General features: G+C 37.2%; 1 protein-coding gene across 3 annotated transcripts; it reads left to right on the top strand.

Annotated features, from left to right (window-relative positions):
* The first annotated feature begins 44 nt into the window (after positions 1-44).
* Positions 45-16,781, top strand: mgll (monoglyceride lipase). 3 transcript variants are annotated; one of them, XM_079637742.1, is made up of 9 exons: positions 45-59; positions 336-513; positions 1,814-1,958; positions 9,204-9,310; positions 10,125-10,261; positions 12,198-12,308; positions 13,605-13,694; positions 14,305-14,520; positions 14,960-16,781. In XM_079637742.1, exons 3-9 carry the CDS (start codon positions 1,834-1,836, stop codon positions 15,074-15,076), a joined length of 903 nt encoding a protein of 300 aa, XP_079493868.1. In that variant the 5' UTR covers positions 45-59; positions 336-513; positions 1,814-1,833; the 3' UTR covers positions 15,077-16,781. The 3 variants fall into 3 exon arrangements, with proteins under 3 accessions (XP_079493868.1, XP_079493867.1, XP_079493866.1); XM_079637741.1 differs by lacking the exon at positions 45-59 and having other exon boundaries at positions 272-513; XM_079637740.1 differs by lacking the exons at positions 45-59; positions 336-513 and having other exon boundaries at positions 929-1,958.
* The last annotated feature ends 927 nt before the right edge of the window (positions 16,782-17,708 follow it).

The following is a 17,708-nucleotide window of genomic DNA, read 5'->3' as shown; positions in this document are numbered from 1 at the left end:
GATGACACCTTTATTGTGGCCAAAACACAAGCGCTGTGAAATGGACTTACTGAGAAAAGGTAAAGAAATAATATGTGTAATAGGCTATTGATCAGTATTACGACATCAAGTATTGTAAAATAAAATAAAAACTGAAGTACAATAAGTGAACAGTCTCATTTTTTAATCTTAGCTCTTAGACTTATTGAAAGACAGTTGACACCAAAATGAATGCATAATCCATCTCATTTAGCTGTAACGAGAGAGAGAGAGAGAGGGGGGGAGCGTTTCTCTCTCTGTGTGTGTGTTGGCGGGTTCTCACACAGCTCCCCTTTCCTTCTTCCTCCACCCATCAGGCGGCCACTCAGCATCTGTGGTGCGGATCAGAGTTAGTTGATCCCAGTGCGAGAAACAGCAGCAGACTGAGTGCGAGCGCCGCTGTCAACCATCGGCTCCGGTATTCCGGACCAGTGACACTGACTGGAAAAGTTGACTTGATTTCTGTCTCCAGCATTCCGTCTGTAGCAGGTTCAGGTAAGGATCCCTGGCTGGATTTGTTGTTTGATATCTAGTAAATGCTTCTATTAAATACGGGGGGGAGTCACCTATGCCAAGTACAGCCTAGCCTCTACTATATAGCCTACAGACTTGATCAGAACCGCGCATCGAGTCAAGCGAATTCACATTCCTTAAAGCAACTGTGTTTAGGGATTGAAAACAGATTTGTTTTATCCAATTGTTCTCACAAATGTATAATTGTTATATTTGTTATAGGCTACAGTAAGCTATAACCAAAAATATAAAGAAATTCCACTTAAAAAGTGTAGGCTACTGTTGACGATAATCGGTATGGTAGCCTAACATTTTACAGATATTCACACTCAGTCAGCTGGCTGTGGAACATTTGCAAAAAAAAAAACATTCAATTTAGATGGCAAATGGATGTTGTGCTAATATAAGGCTTTAATAATTCATATGAATTATTATTATTAGAAGTCTAGCCATGACAGAAAATCAGTTTGGTGACATTTTTACGGATAGGCTATTTAGGCTACACTTGAGAAACTTAGGCTATTGAGACAAAAAAAGATTAGCTGTGAAAATAAATGTGAATAAAAAGTCCATTAAGATGCAAACATGTAAATATAACGACATTAATAAATAGCTATTATTAATAATAGAGCATTCACAACATTGTTTTTATTGTGTCACTGCACAGTTTTAGTTATATTGTGTCAAATTAATAGACTAATAGGTTCTGCATGGTGCCTATAAACACTTAACAATTTCCTCTATCTTCTCGTTAGCAAAAACAGAAGCGAGAACTAGGCTATAACACACGAAAGCACGGGTGTCCTGTCATTGTGTTTCTCCGGGCTGAGAGATGGACATATGGAGGTCTAAATCAGTCAGTGCTGGCCCCAATTCTCCATCGACCCAAATACATAGCTCGAATTAATTGGCAGATCGATTCATTGGCAGCTTCTCTTCCTGTCCCTCTTGACACGCTGTCAGTCACAACAATTCCGCCGCAGTGCGCGTGCTATTTTTGCTTCTGTGTACACAGGAAAGCGCTCAACGCGACGACAATAGACTTTCTTTGAACCGTCGGTCCATTTCAAAGCGCGCGCGCGGTCAGGACAGTCCGTGTTATCTCTTCGGTCCTGACGTCAGCGAATGTAATTGAAAACACTCTGCCGGTCGCTGTACGGTGCGGTGCACCAGATGAATGAAATTCCCGGAATGCATATGTTAGCCACCTGCCTGTTAGTCGCCGCTGTTTCATACTGGTACAGCAGTGAGCTTCTGACAGCGCTCCGTCTGTTTATTTCAGACTCAGCCCTCAGCGGGGACATGCCGGAACCCGAAGGGACTCGTCGGTCACCACAAGGTCTCCCTTACACCGAACTGTCGCACATCGTCAACGCCGACGGGCTGCACTTGTTCTGCCGTTACTGGGAGCCCGACAGTCCGCCGAAGTAAGTGCAAAACATGACATGACAACACATAGACACAGAGATAGGTCAGGCCACCTGGGACAAGGCAAAGCGAACGATCCCTCCGTTACGGTCTCCGGTAGAGCAGGACGAGAGGCTGATAAGCGTTCACGGAGGTTTCATAACGGAGCTTATTTTTAACTTGCAATTCTTTCACGCATCTAAACAGTTAATTTAACACGCATTCTACAAGGCTATAACAGCGCAGGTTCATATTGCAGTAAACGTTAACAGTTGGTTGATCTGTTTTCCGCAGAACTTCTCTTTTATCACAAGATAAAAGAACTGTTGGGCCACTCACGTGATGTAAGTTGGCGAGTGAGGAAATAGACGAAGTGTAGGGGAGAGCGGGGCACAACGTAACGCTTTTTGACTTTCTCAGTTTGTGTAAATATACTTAGGGTTTAGAGGATTTATTTCCCCCCACATTCATTTCCCACATGTCTAGTACAATTATGTGGTTTTGTTTTATTAATACAGTGTATTCTTTTTTCCCTGATTTTCCCGAAAGAATGGAAGTGAAATGTGACAACATGCCCCATAGATAGTTTTAAACTTCAACAGTACCCGCCCTCAAGGAAGTTAACGCTTGTCAATGGAGAGAGGCCAGACTATCTGTAAATGAAATGTACGAGAGTCTGGTAGAACCAGGCTATTGTAACATCACTTAAAATGCTAGGCTATATGATCTAATCAAAACAATATACAAGTCAAACCAAAATATTTTCTCAATGAAATACAATTATTAACTTTTTCATATAAAATAATGCCATTTTTTGGCAACAAACACACCGGAAAACATAATACAGCATCGTTCAAAACAAAATAATAATGAATCATCTCTGAACATTGTCTCAGTCTTTATTTACATGTTTCTCATGTTTTCTCTATAGAATTCATAAAAATATAGACTATAATAGCATATTTCTAATAGGGGCACATTGTTACAGCATGCCAGCTGCACAACTGGGATTTAACCCCTGCTAGTGTCTTATACTGGTTAGCAACACATTAAAGAACTATCTCAACTGTTAAATAACATATTTGAGATTAAAATAATATCAGATTTGTCTAATTTTAAATAAACACAAAAAATAGAGATGAAAAGTAAGAAATCCCATACGGAAATGTAATTTATGTACATATATGAAATATACATATATGAAATATATCCACATATATAAAATATATATACCCATATATATGCCCATATATAAAACCTATTAGAAAATGGAACAATTGACATATAAAACCAGACCATATATGTATAATAGTGTTTTTTTACATACATGTCACATATTGTTTTCAAATAGAATTTGTGTAGTATTTGTTTTGTTTTTATGAGCTGGTCAAGAAGAGGTAAAATAATAATAAATAATACATTTTATTTATAAAAGATTCGAAAATGAGATAGAAATTGAAATGAAATGTGGATATGTAGACTTGATCTGTAGACTTGAAATAAATAGTTAAATAGTAAATAGTTTGGCATATATAAATTAAACGTATCGGTGACATATATGGTCAAAACATACAGTATTATATAAATAATAATCATATACATCATATTAATATATGTCAATATACTCATTTAATATGGCAAATTTATATGTTAAAAACCTATATCAACATATATGTAGAGATATGTATATATGTGATAGCAATATATTGTCTTATATTCAGCATATATGACGTCGTCACTAGCGATATAGAGACATATATGTCATATATTACATTTCCGTATGGGATGTACTTTTGCTATGGTTAAATAAATGTTCATTGATATCTTACAAAGATTTCTGAATTTTGGCAAAAAAAAATCTCTATATAGTGTTGATATGCAACTAGTAAATACACCAAGTTTTGTCATGCTGGCATGTGTGGAAGTATTTAAAACAAGTGTGTTACAACTAGCCCCGTGTTACGTTGTGCCCCGCACTCCCCTATATATATGCTGAATAAAAATATTTCACACATAAACTCACTAAATAATTCAGTATGTCTTTTAATGTTTTTATTAAATTAAATTAAATTTCAAATGATTTATACGTTGTCATATGAAGTCAGTAGGCTAATGTTTCTGATTTAAGTTTAATGAAAAACACACTTAACAAACAGTGGAAATAATGATAACTTGTCTTGCAACTAGTGAGTTAAATCAGTGAATTCAGAATGTCAGAATTCTTAATAATCATATAAGGCACAAAGTACCTCGACTTGCTTCTTCTGGCGAGATTCTGAAGTTAACTAACTCTTAACTATCCCATGAGGCCACAGGAGAGGAATTGTGACTGACACTGTAGGTCACATGACAACATGAAGAATGTAGTATGTCCAGATCTTCTGGACTTTTTAAATATTCACTTATCAAGTACATACTTGTTTACCAATAGAATGACCTGCTCAGAGAGTATGTGATTTCAGAAGCAGCCTGAGTCTTTTTTTTAATGAATCAGTAGGCCTAGCCATAGAAGAATCGGGTCATAAGTAATACGCATTGGGCTACATTGGTTGCTTTCTATCCCACTGAAAAATGAACAGCACTTTTGAGAAATTACATTGCAAATGATATAAACTGTCATGAAAGGAAGACTCCAGGTATATCAGTCTTCTAGAAAAAGCGGTTTTATTTTACATATCCAGTCGGCTCCTCGTGGGCTTTACCCTGCTGACATCATTTGTCATTCAATTGACACACTTGTTAATAATAATATGTTTACTTAATTGAGAATTTATATCATACAGACAGTGCCTGCTTTCACTCACACTGGTTTTCAAGTGATATAAAGCCAGTTTGTCATAAACACTGTCTTGTTAAATGACTACACTGTCCTGAATAACTCATCTGGTTAAACGGAACGAGAAAGGGGCCACTCAGTATCTATGCGGTGAATGTCTCTCGGTTTCCATGCAGAATTTGAGTCGAAAGCCCCTTCTCATGGCCTCTTTATGACCACTTTTAGACACACACACACACTCTCACAGTACAGATCTGCTCTAGTACACTTTTCTACTTGTGTCATCATCAGCTGTGGTTCTTTTGAGTAATTGTAAAATAGGTAATCATTTTGAGAATGTGGTTTTGTCAGATGCTTCCATATCTTACTGCACACATTCATACAGGCAGTTTTATGTTTGTGTGTGTGTCATCATCTTAGGTCAAACAGGTTAAACTCTCTGTTACAAAAGCTGTTGTTTTGCCATCAGCTATTCACCCTGAAGTGGCCTTAGTGTAGCCCAGGGGAGCATGCCGTTACCATAGTTACTACCTCTTTCCCTCTCTCAGACTAATTTGATCTCTAATGCGTGTGAGTGTATATGACGGGAGAGTGTGTGTGTGTGTATCTGTAGTCTGTACATGTTCATGTGAGAGGGAACTGGTAAGCCACAAACCATGTGATTCTCAGTTAAATGTTATAAAACCCCAAATATTTTATTTTGGTATGTGGATGTCGCATTTCCCACGTGACTGAATGTGATAGATTCAGAGCAAATAAAGTCTGCACCCGTCAGACATATTTATATCAAACATCTGAAGGAACGCTATCAGGATCCCCTTTAGTGCTGCACTCTGTCATTCTGTTTATGGTGAAATATTCAGCCTGTTTGATCGCTTGAAGGTTATGTGTATATGTTTACTGTTTAGAAACATCTCAGCTTAGGGATCTACAGCATGGAAAATACTGGATGCTTTGCATCATTCAGCAATAAACTCATCCAATATGTGTTGTTTTATTTTATGTAACAGCATCCAAATAAGGACAAATAATGAATTGAATTTGAATCCCACCTGACAAGATAATGCTTAGACTTTGCTCTTGGAAGACAGTTTATATAGTTTATATCAGCTCTTTTCAAACTTTTTGATGAGTAAAATATGAATCTAAATATGAATCTAAAAATTATTATTACATTTACATTTATGCATTTATCAGACTCTTTTATGCAAAGCAACTTACAAAATAATACAATTTATTGAATAAAAAAAAATAGAATTTGCACACCGTTTTGAACTTGAACATGCCCCTGTGGAGGGCTGCAACTTCACTTTTTAAAGGACAATCCTGGCCGGACTACTGTTGTCAGTGATATAAGTATTTGAAATGAACATGATTTCTTAATGTCAAGTGACATATCAGGGCCATTTTATGATTAATTGAAATAAATTTCTTACAGCTCATTTAACTAATCAAAACTAATCGCTTGTAAATTACTTGTAACGGAATTCACAAAACATACATAAAATTGTTAGCATATCACTTGATAATCATTTAAGAATGTATTGTAAAAAACTAAATAGGTTATTAAATCAAATATGTCCAGCGGCATCCGCTGGAGATGCCGCTGCACTGATGGCCGCTGGAGATGCCACCGGAAGTGCCGCTTCGAGATGCCGATGCCGCATTTTGCGCTTGCTCTTTCTCAGACGATTTCCAGCCGAAGAATGAATTCTGACCCGACACATGACGTATTGACGAACGCTGAAGCGCAGAGGATAGAGCTAAACAAAACACCGCTCACGAATTAGAAATGTCGGAGCTTGAGTTTGTTACCCAGCTCTATTCGTTTGAACCGCTTGTCTACTCTACCTAAGCTTACGCTACTCCTACATCCTACCCAGAGCCCATATTAGACATTCTCTGATCCTACCCCATACACCAGAACTCGACTCTGTCGTGAACTCGCGGACGGACGTTACCGGAAGCTAGTGATTACTTTATATAGAGTTATAATTATGGATATATTTCTTACAAAACTCCTCGCTTTGCTTAAGAAGGCCTTCTTTAACCCATGGAGCTGTATGAATTATCTTTATCATGGATTGATGCTCTTTTTTTTGGGCTTCAAAATCTCAGTTACAATTCATTATTATAAATGCTTGGAAGAGCCAGGATATTTTTAATAAAACTCTAGTGTTTGGCTAAAAGGAGAAAGTCATATACACCTATGGCTTGAGGGTGAGTGACCATTTTTGGGTGAACTAACCCTTTAAATTATGCTTTTATATTGTAATTCTATCTGGTAAATGTGAATAAATGAAAACATCATTATGTTAAACATATTTAATTAATATCTTAAATGAACATGCTAATAACATGGATAGGCCTAAAAGTACATTTTATAAAAACCTTTTTTTGCCCTCTCAAATTTGTTGTGGACCTTCTAGCACTAGCTTGCACCCGTGACATGATCTACACCAAACCAACCTTTGAAAGTAAACATAAACGTAGTAAGGTTGCCTGTTGGAAGTTGAACTTCCACTTTCCAAACAATTGGCATGACAGATGTGATCAGCTGAAGTAACAAACTGTTTACAACGAATTCAGCGGTTGGCTTAGCATTCAGAAGAATGCCTCTGCTCACAGTCCAGACATCATCTCACACTGTCCCTTTACAGTCGCTTACATGTCATGTTCATGTCCAGTGCGGATGCCGGCAGATGCAACCAGAGAAACAGGAAGTGGGTGAAAGTTGAAAAGACCACACTAGCTCATTGTATGACCCCTGTAATGATTGACAGATCGCTCAATAGATAATCTGGGCATTGAACCCATGCAAAGTGAAGTGAAACACTCTTACACAGTCTGATAAATTGGGTCATGCCAGTCAGCATGTTTCATTCTCTAGTGTCTAATGGCATTTAGAGAAGAATTCCTTTACCAAACATGGATATTTATACAGCTGCCAGTGCAATGCCAAAAGACACACACAAAGTTGGCCCTCGCAAGCGTAGCCAAAACTGTACAGGGACACAGGGATAATTTCATTATCTATTTATCTCTATTCTGCTTCTGATGTTTGTTGCTTTGTAGATCTATTTTGGAATTCCAAAGACGTGCACACACGCATAGCAAATACACACAGTAGTCTCTCTGTCTGCCTCGCAAACTCCATTCCCAGGGTTCAAGGACTAAAACTTTTGAATCTGAAGATGATCATGACTACAAACACACACAAACGTTTCCATTTTATCTCACACCAGCAGCTCTTAGATCGAGTGGCTTTATTTTTAGTGAATACATTTCTGTGTATGATAGGGAAATTAATTGGAAGATTAGCAGATTCTGCAAATAGAAGTAAACCTACGCACTCTCAGTCCTCTGAGACCATGTGAGCCCATTATACATTTACAAAGACTCTTTTTGTTACTGATCAGAGGCTGCTTTGAGGTCATAACAAATCTGCTAGTGTAGGCCTAATAAGTCTAGATTCCCCATCTCCCTCCTTCATCTCTTTCTGTCTTATTTTGTCTAGGTTTTTGGTTGTGAGAATACTAATGAGTGTATTTTGTTGTTCTGGTGTGAGACTTAGGATGTGTCTGTATTTCACTTTGGGATCTGAGAAACCGTCCTGAATAATATCAGTAATGATGACTTTCGCTTCCGTTAGCGTTTTTTTCACGTACATTTTTCCATCGATACGAATGCAGACTATACAATCGTGAGAAAACGGGTCCTCCATCGAAATCGGGTCTCCATTAGGGCCCCAAGCGATCTCATTGGCTTAATGAACTTTTAATGGGTACTCTCTTAAGTGCCTGATTTTAATTGTTGTGACATGTCGCTTGAACCACGTTATAATGACCAATAATGCACTGCACTTACTTCAATATCAGTTCAATATTGCAAGAGTAATGTAATGGTTCAATTATTTGTTTATTATTATTATTATTATTTATTGACAGTTTATCAAGTGAAAGAAATTGCATTTTTTTATTATGGAATATATAGTAAGCAATTATGTTATAAATCAATGTTTTTTTGTGTGTACTTAGTAGCATACAATTAATAGCAGATAGTTGAGGGAAACCGATTTCTCGTGAAAACCCCGCCACAACAGTGTCACTGAATCTACAACCTGACACAGACAGCGTGACCATTGCTGCTCAATTAGCGAATGACTCAGAGTCGGTTCGTTTTAGTGATTCAGAAACATTCAGAGAAACCAGTAGATAACTCAAGGAGAGTCAAGAGTTAAAACGCATAGAACTGTGTAAGTCTGTGTAAATATCCATTTGTTTGTAAAACACATAAATGTATTTATTGTTGAAGATATCTCCTCATCTTGCAATGAAATTGCATTTCAAATGTTTATATCTTAAGTACTAAAAGAATTGTTAAAGAAACAGTTAAGGAACTGGAATTGTTAGGAAGAATCTGAACTGAAACTGTTCTATTCTTTACGATTCCCAGCCTATTTCAATAATTTGCATTTTTCCTCCATCAGGGCGCTGGTGTTTGTTGCCCATGGAGCAGGAGAGCACTGTGGGGGCTACGCTGACATTGCTCACAGTCTGACCCAGCAAGGCATTCTGGCGTTTGCCCACGACCACGGTTAGTGGCAGACTCCTAATCAACCGGCTGAAATCCCCAACATACAGATTTGTTGGTTAGCAACGGCGCAGCAGTGTTTTGGGTGGTGTAGGAGGGCGTGCTCTTTATGAGGCTGTGAGAGTGTGGGGTGAAAAATGTATTTACTCCCACATCTGATTCCTGCTAACTCACCCACCCTGTTTTCTTGACATTTATAACAGATGTTGTGGGAATGGAGTCATGGACATCCTGGGTTTAGAGTGGGGGATGGAGCTGAGAAATGACAGAAATGAAATGAAACAAGAGAATATAGAATATAGCAGGTGCTATGTGTACAGAATGTTAAAGAGGTTTTGTGGCAGTGCCATGGTAACTAATGATTCACACAGAGAGACAGCAAGCCGCCTTGTGATGAGCAGTTGGGGTTCTGTGAGTGTGTGATTTGACTGTCTGGTGTCTCGGTGTGAGTAATTGGTTCTATTGAAATACAACAAACAGAAATCATTACAGTCAGTCTCCCTCTATCTGTTTCTTGATCTCTTTCTGTCTCTCTGCTCCTCTAACAAGCAGCTTCACCTCTCATTATATATACACACCACATGCTTTTTACATTTCTATTCTATTAATTTTTTTGTTGTTTCATTATTCATTTTATGTTAATTTGATTAAATGTCATGAAAATTTCCTGAGCTCTTCTTTGTGAGCTGTTGGCATAATTTTGTGAGTGACAGTCCTCTTTTATCTCCTGTTTAAAAGGAAAGCTGATACACAAAGATGAGGGGAAATGAGGGAAGGATATGTTTGGTGTGTTATTCTCTTTCTCTTTCTGTCTCAGTTGGTCATGGGCAAAGTGAAGGTGAGAGAATGGATATCAAAAACTTCCAGATTTACATCAGAGACTCCCTTCAGCACATTGACATCATGAAGGGCCGGTACCCCAAGCTGCCTGTCTTCATCATTGGACACTCAATGGTAACATACACTTTGAAACCATCCTCCTATATTTTTCCATAAGTAAACAGAAAACATATGTGTTCTGTCTCTTTCTAGCTCCTTTCCGCTTTTTAAATGTTTACTAGCATGACAAACAATCCTACAGTACATTTTCATTGTACAAGCTGTAGGTGAGCTTAAAAGTACAAGACCAATGCAAAGTAAATGAGATAAGTAATATATTGATTTGCATTGTATTGTATTAATGCATTCATGCAGCTCGATTTTAGCAGCCAAGTTTTCAGCTCATTTGTTTGCATTCTCACAAGTGTGCAAAGGTCTCATAATTATATTTCCATGTTTATATAAAAATTCTTTCCGAAAAGCATCTCAAAAAGATGTAAATATTTTTTTGTCTGGGAATTTCTGTACAAACATTTAACACTCTGTTTAATAACTGTTTAAAGCCAACTACAACTGTTGATAAAGTCAATGTCAACTATTTCAGACTGTCTGACTCATGGGGTGGAGGCCACAGGAAGAACTGTTTTTGCTTTGTTCCATTTCCCATGTTCAGTGTGTGTTAAACCCAAACTATGGATGACTGAATATGAACAAGAATCCATCTGAAAGCTCTTTACTTTTGTTTTTACCCAATACTTCCTAATAAAACAGTCCAGTTGCATACTCAAGAAGCTTCATGAGCCATATAGACTAGAAATGTGTCTGCATGTATCTATACGCTGTATTTTTTCGAACATCACAAAGTAGTGTTGTAGTGATGGGCATTCTGGTAAAGGAAGAAATCCTCCATCTACTGCTAATGCCCATAATGCACCTCTCTCCTATTCCTTCAGAGCAGATTCTCAATCTAGATAATGAAATATGTTTTTGCTGCTCTCCATCTCCCTCACTTTCCTTGACTTTTATTTAATTCCTCCCCTCTTTCTCTCGCTAATCTATTATCTTATGTAACAACAGGCTGTTTGGTCCTTATATAAGCACAGCCTTAAGTCTTTAATAAGAAAATGAAATTATTTGTTACACAATGCTTCCTATAAGGAAATTTACAATCTTGCTACATCCAGTCGTGGGATTGTGTGTCCTTGAACTTTTCGCTTTCTGTGACCTGAGGAACTGAAGCTAGTGGCTGAATAAACATTTGCTTTCCTATCACATGTTTACAGAGGAAAACGATCAGTGTCATATAATTTTGTGTGTGTGTGTAAAGAAAAGGAAAGGCGTGTAAAGAAAAGGAAAGGCATGTACAGATCGGTGTGTTTTACTCCCAATGATACATCAATTCTAAAAAACAATGACCTTATGTTAAAAAAAAAAAATCAAATTAAAGCAGACCACCTATTTTCTTGATGAAGCTTTAGTGTTAGTGTGCATGTAGTTTTGTGCGTCTAAACTGAGTGTGTGTTTGGGTTTGAATGTCTAGACTGAAAGTGTCTGTGTGTGTGTGCATTACTTAAAACGGACCATTATTGGAGTCTCTTAGAAATGTGGTGGGAACTGCTCTTTAATCTCTCTACTGCTTTTGAATCCTGGCCTCTACTCATGAATATTCATAGATAGATTCATAATAGAAGCAAGATGAAGAAAGCAGAGGAGCAGAGCATCAGAAAATTACAAATTAGGGACTTCTCACTCAGATTTGCCCATGTGTGGAAGTAAAATTGTCATATTTATCATTCAGTGTATTTCAGACAGAATTTTAATGCAGGGGTTTTCAAACATTTATATAGGCAGCTATATATTTTCATGTATACAATACACTTAAAATGAAGCATATTATGGCTTTTATATTATTTTGCCATAATATTTTATACCAACTTTGAGTGCTGTTAAATGTATATATAATGTAAATATAATTTATTTGTTCTATTTAGAAGTACTAAGTAATCTACAACTAATCTAGTGTAGTTTGCTGTTTTCAATAACATGACGGGGTCTGTTTGTTTTACTACAGGGAGGGGCCATTTCTATTCTGACCGCATGTGAGAGGCCGCAGGATTTTGCAGGTGTGGTTCTCATTGCCCCCATGGTTCAAATGAATGCTGAATCTGCTACACCCTTCAAGGTAAAAACTCACTAAACACACTTTAGTGACGGCAAATTCTTCTTTCTTCACAATTGTTTGCATTTAAAGGGTTAGTTCACCCAAAAATTAAAATTCTGTCAGTAATTACTCACCCTCATGTTGTTCCAACCCCGTAAGACTTTTGTTCATCTTCGGAACACAAATTAAGATATTTTTGATTAAATCTGAGAGCTGTCTCACTCCTCCATAGGCTTCTATGGGATTGAAACTTGCCAGAAAGTTAGTAAAGACAATGTTTAAAATAGTTCAAGTGACTACAGTGGCTTAACCATAAGTTTATCAAGTGCCGAGAACACTTTTTGTGCGCAAAAAACCCCCTAAAATAACGACTTTATTCAACTATGAATTTTCTTCTGTGTGGGCCTCTGAGTGAGTTCACTTAGTGTAACAGCGCAGCGCTTCTGGGTTGTACGTCAGAATAGTGAGCCTACGCTCTGACGTACAACTTAGAAGCGTTGGGCCGGCAAGTTTCAATTACAATAGAAGCCTATGGAGGAGTGAGACAGCTCTCAGATTTAATCAAAAATATCTTAACTTGTGTTCCAAAGATGAACGAAAGTCTTACGGGGTTGGAACAACATGAGAGTAATTACTGACATTTTTGTCATTTTTCATTTTTGTGTGAACTAACCCTTTAATATCACAACTGAAACGTGAGGCTGTAAATTATATATGCTGCCCCCTGCAGTCAGATGGTTAAATGCAATCAAATAAAAATAGCTTTCAAATGTCAGCTGTCAAATAACTGCAGTAAATCTCAGTGCTTTCATCTATTCAATCAATCTCTGCCTCTCTGTAATGGCATTTCATTCTTTTTCTTTTTTCTTTTTTTTGTGCATGTATGAAATCAGTTCCCATCCCATTTCAACTATGAACAAAACATGTTTTAATTGCATGTAACAGAATATATAGCCTTTGTCTTAATTTTGAAGAGTAATTATTGTTGTTTTATCATATAAAATACACACATTTTAGTGAAATATTTTGCTTTTTTAAAATAATAAAATTGAACAGATACATTTATATATTAGGTGTCCAGTATATTAGGTGTCCAGATACCTTTTTGGGCAACGGTATGTTTATTCAATACGATGTGAACATTTTTACTAGCCCTTTCATTTGTAAATCTGAGAATGTTTCTATGAAGAATTTTAAATATGTAAATATTGAAATAATTTGGTCATTCAGTGTCTGATGCAACAGAAATGTTACTGCTGCTTTTAGATGTTCAGGTCTCTGAAGTAAATCATCTGTGTGTTCTTGGATTCTTTGCAGGTTTTCGTGGCAAAAATTCTAAGCCGCTTGACTCCAAAACTCTCTCTCGGCTCGATCGAGTCAAGATGGGTCTCACGGGATCCCAAACAGGTACAGGAATGTGTGCGAAAGGTCTTCTGTAGAAGTAGGGAAATGTTTATGTGTGTAGATTTCACACTGACAGTTAGTGTTTGAATAGGGTTAAGTATATAATCTGGCATCGTTGTTATGTTAGCTTTTGAAACAGTATTTACACAGTAAACCTACTCTTTCAGAGTGAGGCACATACGGTACATGGTGATAATAAAACACATGAATGTAACTTTCTTCATAGCTTGGCCCTGGAATACTGTTAAATAAACAGCTTGTGCCACTTATTCAGTCATAGACAACATACACATCTTACAGTACTAAACATACAGTAATAATTTGTTTATTGTATGGTTTATTGTTATCTGTTTATTGAGTATAATCTTGAGCAGTGAGTTACTGCTATGTTGCCTTTGGCAAGATCATGTTGCCTTTGGCTTGCTCAGTTGGGGATATTCAATTTAATTAATCAATGAATAATACTATTGATTAGCATTACCAAACATGGACGTTTTTATTATTATTTTAATTTAATACTGTGAAGCTGCTTTGATACAATCTGTATTGTGCAAAGCGCTATACAAATATTCTTGACTTGACTTGACTTTGAAATCCTGCATCTCCTCATTAGGTGGAGGCATATGACACAGATGAGCTAAATTATCACGGAGGGCTGCGCATCTCATTCGGAATGCAGCTGATGGATGCGGCTACTCGCATTGAGGGAGAAATACCCAACATCACATGGCCCTTCTTTATTCTCCATGGCGACGCCGACAAGCTTTGTGACATCAAAGGCTCTCGTATGATGTATGAAAAGGTCAAGACCACTGATAAAAAACTGAAGGTGAATCAAACGTGCATAAACATTGGCCAAATATATGCAAGAATGAACATTCTGTCCTCATTTACTCACCCTCATGTCTATCCAAACCTCCATGACTTTCTTTCTTCTGTGGAAAACACACAAAAACTTTCATTTTATGGACAAAAGGAGTTCTTTTGTCATCATCCTTCAAAATATTAGCTTGTGTTCCACAGTAGAAAGAAAGTCCTACAGGTTTGGAATGACATGAGGGTGTGTAATTGATGCGGGAACTATCCTTTTGAACTAGAGTTTTGACTTGTGAAAACGGTCTGAGCTTTTGTTGTGGCAGTAGATGTTTCGGATATCACAGAATAACCTGATCCAGATGCACTTTCTGTACTCTAATAAAAACCACACACCTCCCCCTCCGTGTTTCATACTAACTCACAAAATATGTGTGTGTTTCTATGATGAACAGGTATATGAAGAAGCCTACCATGCCCTGCATCATGACTTACCTGAAACAGTTGAGTCTGTCTTAAAGGAGGTGAGCACCTGGATCCTGGAGAGACTCGCCACCCCTCATGGGTCTTAGCTGTCAATCACCGCATGCACACTTGCCTAAGCCCCGCCCTCTATCAAATCTTTCATCTCTACTGACAAAGGGATGTCTGATTGCACTACATGCCAACAAAACTACCCTCATTAAAATTACCTAGGTGATGTAAGAGGTCATTAGTAATAGTAAGTTACCTTTGACCTTAAGTTCCAATTACGCTTTAGTATGGCCAGTAAGGGTTCTGTGGGAGTTTGTTCCGTCAAACTTCAAAGGTATCAGCACTACAGGGCATGGTGTGTGTTGTCACTGTAATAGAACACAGCTGCAATTTGCTTTGTGATGTCCACTGCCCATTAGAGATGCAGTGCTGCCCCCGCTGGACAACAGCAGTACTGCTTTGAGCGCAGTTACCAAGGCAACTCAACCATTGCCTATGGCTTGGCAGAAAAACAAACTGAACCTACAGAATGAGAATATGGTAATGCCTTGAGACATTGAGAGAGCAAAATGTCTGCTGGGCAATTTTAAAATTGCTCTCGAAGAGATCAATTAGACAATCTCTAACAGACACATCTATGCAGGAGATCCCACAGATTCCCACATAAACTATATATAGCCACAATAATGAGAATTAGAAAAGTTTTTTGGCTTTTATGAGTTTCTTTTGGTGGGTTGACTGTTTCAAACACCCCAGACTGTTCCATTCCTTTGAGTAAAGGGAGAACCGGCTGTTCTGCAGCTGCATTTACTGAATATGAAAGCTATTTGCAGCTGATTCTTCTCTCTGGAATTGTAATATCTCATTCATTTGTTTTTACAAGTGTTGCGTTACTAAATTAATATGTTACCGTTGATATTATAGTATGTTCACAATAGCTTTTGACCTCATTGTACGCCTCAGGGTTCTCATGGGGTTTGTAGCTCTAAACAACATGAAATTGTAAAAGGTCAGTAGTTCACACCAGCTTAACATTTAACACGACTGTTTTGATTCCGACAAAGGGGAGTTTTGTTACATCAATGAATGTGGATCAATGAAGGTTTTTTTATCACTGAATGTGGCAAATTTTTAATGGAAGTTACACGCAAAAACTTTCTCTAGCTGAATTTTATAGATTGTCATTTAGCGCTCTGACTAAGATCAGAAAGGATAATGACTGCTATCCGTGACATGAACAGAACTGAAATTCCCAGCACAAGATTATAAATAGTGTGCATGTTTGTGTATGGGTTTTGGAGAGAGAATATGTAGAGAGAAGCTATATAGTTTGGATGTCTGTTTCACACGTAAAGTATTTTGTCTCTCAATCATTTGAAATGGATCTCATCACATGCACATGATGTAACTATGAGAGTTTGTAGAAAAACGAAATCTTTATCACTGTAATCCTTTGTGACTTTGACTGTTTCCTGAGGTGGAAGTGCTAGGAGCACGGCTAATATTCTCAAGGACATTATATTTACATTGGGCAATAACGCATTGTTAATTTTGATTTGAAGAACTGTCCATTTGAGTTGCTTGCCTTTACTATGACTAATAGTAATATCTAAAATTCTCTCCTAAAGTTGCACTGTCCTAGTAAATGGCACATTTAATATAAAAAAATGAATGCTTGCATAAATGCTGTAATATATTAATCACAGAAATAAAAGATATGATGTGATTTAAATAATAATCAATATGGCCAATAGTCTCTGAATTGTAAATACTATCAAATAATAAACTTGAAATGCTAAATGATATATGGCTCATGTGAATTTATTATTTTTCAAAATGATCCCAGCACATGTGGACTCTACTTTGTTCAATTGTCTGAGAAATATTTATTTTTATTTGTGTGTTGATTTGATTAATTAATTGATTGGAGTGATTGCATGCATGCATGCATTTAATTTATCATAGATTTACAAAGATGTACCATGACTTGGGTCATATGGTCATGAGTTATGGTTAAGCCCTTCAGGCTAAGGCACCAAAAATCCCCAAGCTTGTTAAAAGCCCCTTTTATACAATACAACAGAGATTTGTGGCTGTGTCTTTCAGATTTGAGTGCCAGTAACTAATTATCCCTGGAAATAGTTTGCATAGTCTCCAGTGAAAATTCACTATAAAGATCTTTTTTAGTAACCACTAGATTTGTTCTAGAAAACTGTCATTTGAAGTCATGCATCTACTCCATGTTCCCCTTGGTGCACATCTGTCCTAATTTCTCTAAGGCAACAGGCGTGAGCTTTTACCATCGGTCTTTAGACTGTCAGGAAAGCCTGTCAGTGGAATTTGCTGACTTTTCCCCGTTTAAAAATGATTATTATTATTTAAACATGGCCAAATGTGTTAAACACAGCTGAAAATACCTGAAAGCATGTTAGATATTGAATAAACAAACACGGAGAAGAGATTTAAAAGTAGATTTTTGTGAATGACTAACATTCCTCTTTTCTGTGGACTATGTTCTGCCCTATAACACAGCACTACGTCTTTTCCCTTAATCTGCTTATGAGTTTAAAAGTTATCAGTCACCATTTACGTTTATACTGTCGCATGTCCTTTTGCGTTCCACAGTGACTGAAAAAAAAAAAAAATCAGGTTATGCCGAGTAAATGGTAGAATGATCAACCCTGTTAAGAACTATTGAGCTATTGTGAGTTTTTGTTTTTTTCTGCCCGG

The sequence above is a fragment of the Phoxinus phoxinus genome (assembly GCF_949152265.1).
Source record: "Phoxinus phoxinus genome assembly, chromosome: 15".
Classification (NCBI taxonomy): Eukaryota; Metazoa; Chordata; class Actinopteri; order Cypriniformes; family Leuciscidae; genus Phoxinus; species Phoxinus phoxinus.
The sequence above is the reverse complement of the archived record's forward strand: the minus strand, read 5'-3'. Positions and strand labels throughout refer to the sequence as shown.

What these genes read in the sequence shown, in the direction of transcription:
- mgll (XM_079637740.1), top strand. Translation starts at nt 1,705, where the DNA reads ATGAATGAAATTCCCGGAATGCATATGTTAGCCACCTGCCTGTTAGTC. An exon ending in TCATCATTGGACACTCAATG is followed by an intron (nt 10,262 to 12,197) that starts GTAACATACACT and finishes GTTTTACTACAG; the next exon opens with GGAGGGGCCATTTCTATTCT. An exon ending in TCTCACGGGATCCCAAACAG is followed by an intron (nt 13,695 to 14,304) that starts GTACAGGAATGT and finishes TCTCCTCATTAG; the next exon opens with GTGGAGGCATATGACACAGA.